This window comes from Hirsutella rhossiliensis, assembly GCF_020360975.1.
Source record: "Hirsutella rhossiliensis strain HR02 chromosome Unknown scaffold00012, whole genome shotgun sequence".
Taxonomy (NCBI): domain Eukaryota; kingdom Fungi; phylum Ascomycota; class Sordariomycetes; order Hypocreales; family Ophiocordycipitaceae; genus Hirsutella; species Hirsutella rhossiliensis.
In genome coordinates, this window is record NW_025408678.1 from 2,393,325 (window position 1) to 2,402,701 (window position 9,377).

The 9,377-nt window shown below is 57.2% G+C and overlaps 1 protein-coding gene across 1 annotated transcript; it reads left to right on the forward strand.

Annotated features, from left to right (window-relative positions):
* Nucleotides 1–4,844: 4,844 nt before the first annotated feature.
* On the forward strand, nucleotides 4,845–7,055 carry HRG_09484 (uncharacterized protein; the record flags this gene model as incomplete). The annotated part of the gene is made up of 1 exon (XM_044867955.1): nucleotides 4,845–7,055. The coding sequence occupies one exon, from the start codon at nucleotides 4,845–4,847 to the stop codon at nucleotides 7,053–7,055; it is 2,211 nt and encodes a 736-aa protein (XP_044717215.1).
* Nucleotides 7,056–9,377: the final 2,322 nt, after the last annotated feature.

Consider the following 9,377-nt stretch of genomic DNA (forward strand, 5'->3'; position numbering starts at 1 on the left):
AGAGGTGTTTGATGTCTGTCCGTCGCGCACCCTCACGGATGCTCGCTCCTCTTTGTCCTGTATCTACTGTCGTGTGAACGCTGTACTTGATTGAAGATTCTTCAGTGTGGATCTTCACACCCGCACCTACGGCGCGTGTGCACCCCCCTTCGGGGGGGTTGTGTTCGTATCTCAGAAGGGATTGGGGATTTCAAGTCTGTTCCTTGTAAACGGGTTTAGTATGCTATTCGATGTCGCTCTCTTGTAAACGCTTTGTGAAAGGAAAAAAAGGTCTCCACTCTACAGCCGGGGTGATGTCTGTCGGTGACGAGTTGATCAACAAGTCTACAGAGTATCTTGTACACTGTGATGTCAAGCCTGAAGGAGGTGGGCGCTGGATACAGCCCTAGACACAGACTCACGCAGGGATATCAAAGTGAGGGTGAGGGCATCGTGACTACTCGATTAGGAAAGAACAGCACTGGAACACAGGTGCCTCCTACACGGGTCTACCGAGAATACATTCCTTCACTCTACCATCCACCCTATAAACCAAACTTAAGTAATAGGGGGCACATGCAGTGAGTGACTCCGTCACCCACAGTAACTTCGCCCTCCAGGCTCGTACCTTTTCCTCCGTCCCGTCGTCCAAGGGCTCCCTCCGGTCGACCAGCTCCTTCCAGTCGCGGGCCCAACGGGTTGTGTATTGGGGTTGTAGCTGGTCAGTGTGAGTGGGTGGTGAAGTGACTTGCGTTTGTTTTGCGGTGTGTATGTGGTTGTGTGTCCGTCGTGCGCCCCTACGGGACACTCACTCCTCCTGACCGGTGTGTATTTCCTTGTGAACGCTGTACTCAGTTGAAGTCCCGTCAGTGTGGCTCTTCACAGCCGTACCTTCGGCACGTCTGCACACCCTTCGGGTGTAATGACCATAGTCGTGATGTGCCCTGCGGGGCTTATCCTAGGAGTGAAGTGAATGAGTGTTTCATCTTGTAAACGTAGTGAGGTCTACTTGTAACCTTTATGATATATGTTGGTAGTCGGTGAGGCGTAAGATGAAATCGCTTGTAGAAGCGGTCTGGAATCAGAGTGCAAGGGGTGTATAGCCACTTTGTTCTCACTCTCTATCGATAACCTCACCTCAACCCGGGCGGGAGGCTATCGTACTGTCCCAGACGGGTAAGTTCTCCTCCATTAAGTAGTACCGGTAAAATATGGCCCAGACAAATCTGACCTCAAGTCGTGCTGCGACCTTAACAATCTAGCGCGTGGTTGAACCACAACGTATGTAGACAATGCTGACCCGTCCACACGGCAAGGAATTCGAGCGAAAGCTACGGCGTGCCACTGCTATCGCGGGTTCGCCTCACAACCGAGGGCGAAGGGGCAGACCCCCCCGGCTCAAAGTCACCTCCTCCGATCCTAAAGAACGGGAGAAGGGGAAAACGGGTTAGTACCCAACACTGGGTGATTGAGAGAGACAAAGAGTACCTACGTCCCCGGCGTTTATGATAATCGCGCCGCCCCCCACGGGGTCAATGCCGAAGCCACGCCCTTTCTGAAGCACCTCGAGAAAAAAAGGTCGACACCAGGGGTGACTGAGCATGGCCACCGGGCATTGCGTATTCCACGTCCAGATAAAATCGTCCGCACCGTAAGGCTCTAGCCGGTCAACCTCGCAAAGACACCCTTCCGGCTTGCCAGAAGACTGAGACCCTGTCCCCGGATCGGCTGCAGGCGCTGTGTCCGTGGTCCCTGACATCCTGTCGAGAGGCAGTAGTGACCTGGCCGCCCAAGAGATGCTAGGATGCGCAGCTAGCTATGCAAGCGATCAGCCTCTGGCCAACATCGCGACCGAAGACACTCTCATACGTACCTGTGCTCAAGACAGGGGTGAGCACCACCACCTGCAACCTCGAAAGGTGAAAAGGTGCAACTAAGCCACTCTAGGTGGGCCGATCCCTCGACCTCCCAAATATGCTGAGCAAGATCTCAGCCACGCTCCGAGTGGGCAAAGAGTCCCTGGACGTATTCGGGATAGAGTTTTCGGTTCCTTGAACGCAGCAACGATGCCTTTGATTCCAAGAAAACACGGCGCGGCCTCAGTGTCATAACCCTGCGAAAGGGGATTGAGAAGAGAAGGCGGACTCCTCAAGTCACTGCAAGACTTCTTGTATGGCCGCCCAAGCGGGCCTAAACCCTCGACGTAGGCAAAAAAGCGGGTCGAAAGCTCCGCTAACGAAGCTTCCACCAATGGAAAGCGGTTTTCCGACAAAATCTCCATATCTGTCCGGGCTTCTCACGTCACTCCTCCCGTGCCAAAGGGACACGCAAGCTAAAGCAAGCTGTCCAATGACAGACCAGCATCCTCCCTCCATTCGGATAGGCTGTTATGACCCGCTCCGTTCCTGCTTGTCACTCTCGCGCTAAAGACTGCAGTGAATGTACTTCGTACGTAAACACTGCTCTATGGGCTGGGCCGTTGTGCCATGGCCCCCTATAAACCAAACTTAAGTAATAGGGGGCCCAAGAGTAGCAGTGACTCCCTCACTCCTACAAGGTCCTCGCTGCCTGCTCGTACCAGTGTCCTCCATCCTGTCGTCCGTTCTCGCTCCGCTCAAGCACCTCCCTCCGGTCGGGGTGGCCCAACGGTGTTTGTGTGAGGTGGTGACTTCCGCTCGTGTGTGTGGTGCATGTGGATGTCAGTGTCCGTCGTGCGCCCTCACGGACGCCTACTCCTCTTGTTCCTGGGTGAAGCATCTTGTAAACGCCTTGTTCGATCGATGATTGTGAGTATGACGCTTCGCTGCTGTTCGCACCCGGTCCTTCGGCCCGTGCGCACACCCTTCGGGCGTGGATTCCGTAGTCATGAGTGGGATTGGAGGTTCGGGTTGGTAGCGCTTGGAGTATCATTCACTTGTAAACGGGCTTAGGTCTACGGTGTTTGTGTGGCTATCACTTCACTCTAGTCCACTCGTCTGTAGCCAGAGGTCCCTTTATCTGTCTGTAGTCGGGAATTCCTGATGGAGAGGATCAGGTCAAGTCAACTATCATCTGTTCTCATATATCATCTCATTCTAGCGTTGTTGCCACGTCAAGGCGATCAAGTCGGATGAGGCCGTCATGAATACCTAAAACGGAAAGTACGATGGTTCCCCCGGTGGCTCGTCCACACTTCGTTTGCCTCTTTCAGCAGCCTCTCGGATCTCGTCAAGCAAAAGCTTTCCCAAATCTGTTTCCCCCAGGACCACACTCTCGTCACACGACCGACAGCCTTCTAACCAGAACGGCACGTCCCACTGCACAGCGTCCCAGCAACATCGCAAACGCCACACTCTGCTCTTTGCACGGTCGAAGAAGGCGCTTTCCGCAGAAGGGTAAAGCAAAGATGTCATGGCCGGAGCACTGGCGCTAGGCTCGACCTTGCAAGCGCCTCATACGCACCAGTATTCCAGACAACCGCCGGTTGGATGAGGAACCCTCGTTCGCCCAAATTCTCCCACAGCTCTCGTATCATGTCCAAAGACATAGCAGAGTTTGATGTCTTCCATCGAAGAAAACCCCGATGGCACCATTCAAGGTCTCTCAACGGGGCGCGTGATGCATGCGTGCAGCATGAACAAGTTGTCAACGCAGCTTCGACAGGTGAAGAAGAGAGTGTAGGCTCCATGCCAACACAAAGTCCAAGGCAGAACACTCCGTTCCACCGCTATTCAGTCCAAAAGGATAAGCGGATGTCTCACAGACGAAGGGACGAAATCAGTCCATTGTCCAACGGACGAAGTCCCCGGCCGTGAGCTCGCACCCACGGGCCATGTGTAGAAAGGGTTAACCCATTGTGGCTCCGCAATCAAGAATCTGTCTCCGGCCGTTCGAATCAGGGAAGAAAAGACGGAACGAGTCTGTCCGTCATGCACTCCACTTACTCTCGTGAGTAGAACTCTGTTGGTATTGTGTCCTCCCGGGAAGCGTCCTCTCGTACTTGGACTCTTGGTTCTATGCACTTTCGCGGTTCGAAAGCGGGCTCCGTCCTGTTTGCACACAAAGGTGAAAAAGGGAAGCCTGAGTTTGCTCACTCAGGAAAAGTGCGAGGGGGTCCCCTCTTATACTCCGGTTGGGTCACGTGTGATCCGCCCTGCCGGCACAAAATGAAGGGAAAAGGAGATCCCTCGCGGGATGGGGAAAAAAAGGGAGCGGGCATCGCAGCCCTTCTTATACCTCCCGTATGATGAGTTGTGTCCGGACTCTTGCCCGTCCAAGTGTGGAGTGTCTATGTAAGCTACGCAAACAGACATGTGACGCGCCATCTGCCTCCGTTCGATTGGCTCTTAGTACCCACTTCGTTCCTTCCTGTCACTTTCGTGCTAAAGACTGCAGCGTATCTACTTTGTAGTAACACACTGCTCTAGAACGTTGGGCCGTTGTGCCATGGCCCCCTATAAACCAAACTTAAGTAATAGGGGGCACATGCAGTGAGTGACTCCGTCACCCACAGTAACTTCGCCCTCCAGGCTCGTACCTTTTCCTCCGTCCCGTCGTCCAAGGGCTCCTCCGGTCGACCAGCTCCTTCCAGTCGCGGGCCCAACGGAGAGTGTTGGATGTAGCTGCTCGGTCTGTTTGTGTGCAATAGTGACCTTCCGGTTCTTTTGTGTGTTTGGTCTCGTCCCTTGCTCCCCTTCGGTCGCGGTCCTCCATCCCGTGGTAGGTTGGACTCGCGTGTAAACGTATTGCTCGGTCGAGGATTGTGAATGTGACGCTTCGCTGCTGTCCACGCCTGAACCTTCGGCTCAGTCGCACCCCCTGCGGGGGATTGCTATCGTAGTTACGGAACAGAGGTACAGAAGGACAACTTCCAGGCCAAGGCCGAAATGGCCCACGAGCAACCCCATGAGCAACCGACGGTCGGCAAGGCCTCTCAGGACCACAAACACGCCGTCTCGTACGATCGCGCGGAAACGAGGGCCGGGCTGGATCTTGCCGAAGCGTCATCTCTATACTCGGAGCGCAGCACCAAGTCTGTCGTCGGCAATACCGACGTTGGACAAGGGGATTTCCCGGACAGCACCGTCGTCACGCCCTCGCACTCAAATGTGAGCCTGGGGGCCAATTTGACGCCATCACGCTCAGCCCTCATCTCCCCGGCTCTGGAGCGGCCCGTCCTCGAGTATAGCCCAGTATCGATTTCGTCATTTTCTACGACAACCCGCTTTACGAGCCCCCCCGGCCCGGCTGCGTCTCGCGGACCACCGCCTACGCCGGCGCGCCAGCGGCTCCTTGCGGCCAGCGGCGACGGCGATCATGGCCAAACGAGTGGCGAGCGTCTTCAGCATGCCAGACTGACTTATAGCACGAGTTCGAACCGTGCCGGCGACTCAGGGCCCAATGACACACCCATGGTCGAACTTCGGCCAGCGCCGCTCAGGGTTCAAAGGCAGAGGCGGCCGCCGAAGCCCCAGGAGGCGGAGAGATGCTCGCGCATGTGGCAGGGCCTGTCCGATGAGATTGGTGAAAAGATGGCCGAGCTAGGCCAACTGGGCGAGGACCCAAGACTGGATGACGAGTTGCTCGAGAGGAGTGCCCTGGGTGGCCCGCTGACGCCCTCGGTGACAACAAAGGTACGGCATATGAGCCTGGATGGAATTGCTGGACTAGCCAAAGACGATCCTGGATCCCGGGTTACTAAACCACTGCAGCCCAGTCTGCAGCGTACCGCGTCGGCCATCCTCGTGCCCGGTCTTCCTGCTCCAGTCACTCCCCAGGCGCCTCCATTCACCATAGCAGACAGCCAGGAGCCCTCGGGCTTCACGCCGCGACGCCGCAGGACCGGCGCCGTTCATGCAGCCCTCCCGGACTCGCCCACGCTGCCCAGCAAAGGGCCTTACTTTGGCGGTGGCCCAGAGACGTTCTTGCCGAGACCAAAGGCCCAGCAGGCTCGCCACGGCAAGGAAAGTTATGGGATGGCTCCCTCGGGCTCCGCGGCCTATGCTTCGTTGAGCAAGGCCCAGCCTCTGGACAGCATGGGCAAGACCCCGGTGCACAGGCCAAACTGGGGAGTGCCCAGCACCGGACCCAGCATGCCAGGCGGCCAGGCTCCGCAGAGCATGCTGGAATCAAAGTACAGCAGCTTCGCCCTCGACAAGTCCAAGGATCGGGACTCGGTCACTATCCTGCCCAAGCTCGGGGCAAAGGCTCCTCCACCCCCCTGTGACGACGACCAGGGCCGCGGCCGCAGTCAGATAACGCAGCAAGGCGCATCCCGAAGCTACTTTGACCATTCGCCAGACGCGAAGCCTCGCCTCGCCACGCACAGGGACAAGGCCAAGGCCCTCTTCCACGCTTCGGCACCGCTTGCCTTTCAGCGCCTCAGTACTACAGCCCGGCTCGCCTCAGCCGTCGGCCGACGCGACGCAGCCGGCAAGCAGGAGACTTCTTTGCCTCCCGCGGACAGCGAGCCCAAACCAGTGCGGACTCCGTCGTCAACGTTTGGTCACTTTTTCCGCAAATACAGCCGCACCAAGTCTGACCACGAAAGCCCAGCGTTTGGACGGTCTCCCCCAGAAACCTCGCCTCCCTTGATATCGCCATCTTCTTTCCCGCCGCCACCCTCGGAGGCCGGGGCGTCATTTGGCGGTGCCACGCCTTTGCAGCTGGGCCAGGGGGCCTATTCGCCATGGACTTCTGGAACTGCCGGTACCAGGCGAATGCCAAATACTGCAACGGATACACTGCGCCAAGGTGTCAAGCAGGGATATCCGTCAGGTCATGCCAGGCCCTCTGGCGGCGACGACGGCTCCCACAAGAGCATTGGCAACGTTGGCAGCCCGTCTGGACTCGCCAATCCGGCGTCTTCAGCAAATCGATCGAGCGCGGCAAGCCTGGTGGGCCTCCAAAGCATCATCGACGAAGTGTCGCGGCCATGGCCACCATCAGCGCCGCCCGTGCCATCCTTGCCCTCAACGGTGGGCGGGCCGGAAGAATCGCCATTCGAGGCGGCTTACAAGATGAAAAAGCCGCTCGGGCTTCGAGTCGACCTAGGGACTGAGAAGAAGAAGCCGCAGGCGTCAGACGACAAAGAGTGATTGCGATGGCTCCCGGAAGCCCCAGGAACCGGGTTGGACCGGGAGCAGCCAGCCCGAATTTGGGATTCGAGCAAGAAAATAGGGGGCGTGGTCGCATCTGTTGTCGAGTTGTCTACCAGCCTACAACCAGTGTTGTGCGTCATCAATGAGATAGCAGATTGGCAAGCGAACCGGAGTCAAAGTGAGGTGTTCTGTGTGCCTCGCTCGAGTGTCCGCGTCGATCAATCTTCTGGTAGTTGAACGGATCGACGACGGCTCGCGCTGCTTTCCAAGGCCCTTCCTTGGTTTCAAGGCTCGGGCCGTCCTTTTGCCTAGACTTGGTAGAGCCAACAAGGTTGCATATCAGCCGTGTGCCAACATGACGTCGCGTCACAATTCGTCGAGATTGCCTCATGCTGTCTCTTGGGGTGTGCGTGTGCGCGACCAACATATCGTGAGCAGCGTTGTTGCGGCCGTATGTACTGTACGTTGTCTCTCCAACAAGGAGTCTCCCGGGCAACACGGTCCACCAAGCATCCTTCTCCAAGAGGTAACCCGGGGGAGGGTCCAAGCACAGAAGACAGGGGCTCGTCGATCCCTGTTCCCGCCCCGTGTCGTCACAACGGTCAAGCAGCGCGCCACGGTCAAACTGGGTACATGCAGTACGGAGAAGACGCATAGGTATGATGCCAAGTACCGAGACTTTGCTAGCCATGGCGTTGTGCAAGTACTATATGTGTGTATGTGCAATCTTGCATAGGGGCCAAGGCACGTACTGTACGTAATGTTTCAAGTCATGATGACTGGCTCTGTCAAAGCAAGACATGTCGCCTTTGCCCCCTTGCTAGGTGGGCTCAACCCCTGGCAACAGAAGGCAAACAGAAGGGCCCGCTGATGCCTGCTGTCGGCGACCAGCTGCCGTGCCCCCAAACGTAGCTCTGGCTCAGCCTCGACGTCGAGGGCGCACGTGTGCGGATTTGGTGGTCGGCGGCGGTCGTGGTGCTTGTGCTTGCTGTGAGTGGTCTTGTTGTCACCAGGGAGAGACGCCCGTTCTGCCCCTTTCATAAACCATCTGGCCCGCATCCAGCCAACGAGATCCCGACAAAGAGGATGAGAGGGGGCGGCGAAGGCAGCAGGCGGTCCCGTGAGACCACCTATCCCAAACTTTGGGGCCCCCACTCGTCTGCCATCCCCCTCGTTGCATGATTTGTACCCAACATGTACGGATACTCGCTTGTCTGCATGGTCAGCGCATCACGGGCTGTCTCGGGCCTCTCTAACAAGCATTCGGCCCCACAGCGGCGCGCCGATCGTGGTCCCGCTCCCGCTCTGGGGTAAAATGTAACCTTGCCGGAAAGTACTCAAGCACCTCGAAGTGATTTATGACCGTGCTGGTCCCTCCATCCTGCACGTGTATAAGTGCACTGATCCTGCAGTCGCGATCGACCATGCTTCGGCCTCGGATGGCACGTCGAGCCTTCTAGAGCAGGGAGAGACGCCCGATGGCGTTGCCGGAGAGCGGTTTTACGTGAGTGAGGTTTCATCCCTGGACGAAAGGGGAAGATTCGCAAGAGCAAAAGATCCGATCCCTCCATCGTCGGCCCGAGAATCGTGGCGGGGCGTGTCAGTTTGGCGACCCTTGGATCTCTGGGGGCCAGACACACATCATTCCAAATGCAGGAAATCGGAGGAGTGGTTTCTCGACTTTCCCCATCCCAAAGGCCTCATTCGACAAAATGCGCTGGCTCAGCAACTTTGTCTGGGGCTGTCATTCCGACTGGTCTGTTCTGCACCGCCGGTCGTCCGATCCCTTTGTGTGTAACCCGTGAGCCACTGTTGCAGACGGCCAAAAAGAGCCTCGGTGGTGAGCTGTGGCACGCGAGACCTCCATATGCTCCAAGAGGCAGCCCTTGTCACCCTTGTTTTCCGGCAAGCCCCCTTTGCGCCTCTCCGCCCTCGCCGTCTTGGCCGGCTGTCGTCGGGGAGTTTTCCCCTCGTTTCACAACATTTCTTCACCCAAGCTCACGTACTTGATGCGCCATCGGCCCTTGCAGCCTGTAGCTTGTAAAGAGAGGTTGAGAGGGGCGGAGGAAGTGGTGAAGGGGGGATGGGAATGACATCCCGTCGCAAAGTTCCATCTAGAAAAGTATCGTCAACCTCATCCGCACTCCCTCTCCACTCTCGCCCCCTCTTGACCGACCATTGAGTCGTTGAAACTCTTGGTCCGACAATGAGCTCCGTCGCCTGTAAAAAGTCGATTGGCTGTAGACATGTGACGGCCAGCCGTGATGTAGCGCTGTCTCACCGCACTTTCAACCGCGTCTGTCCGACGATAACCTAGTG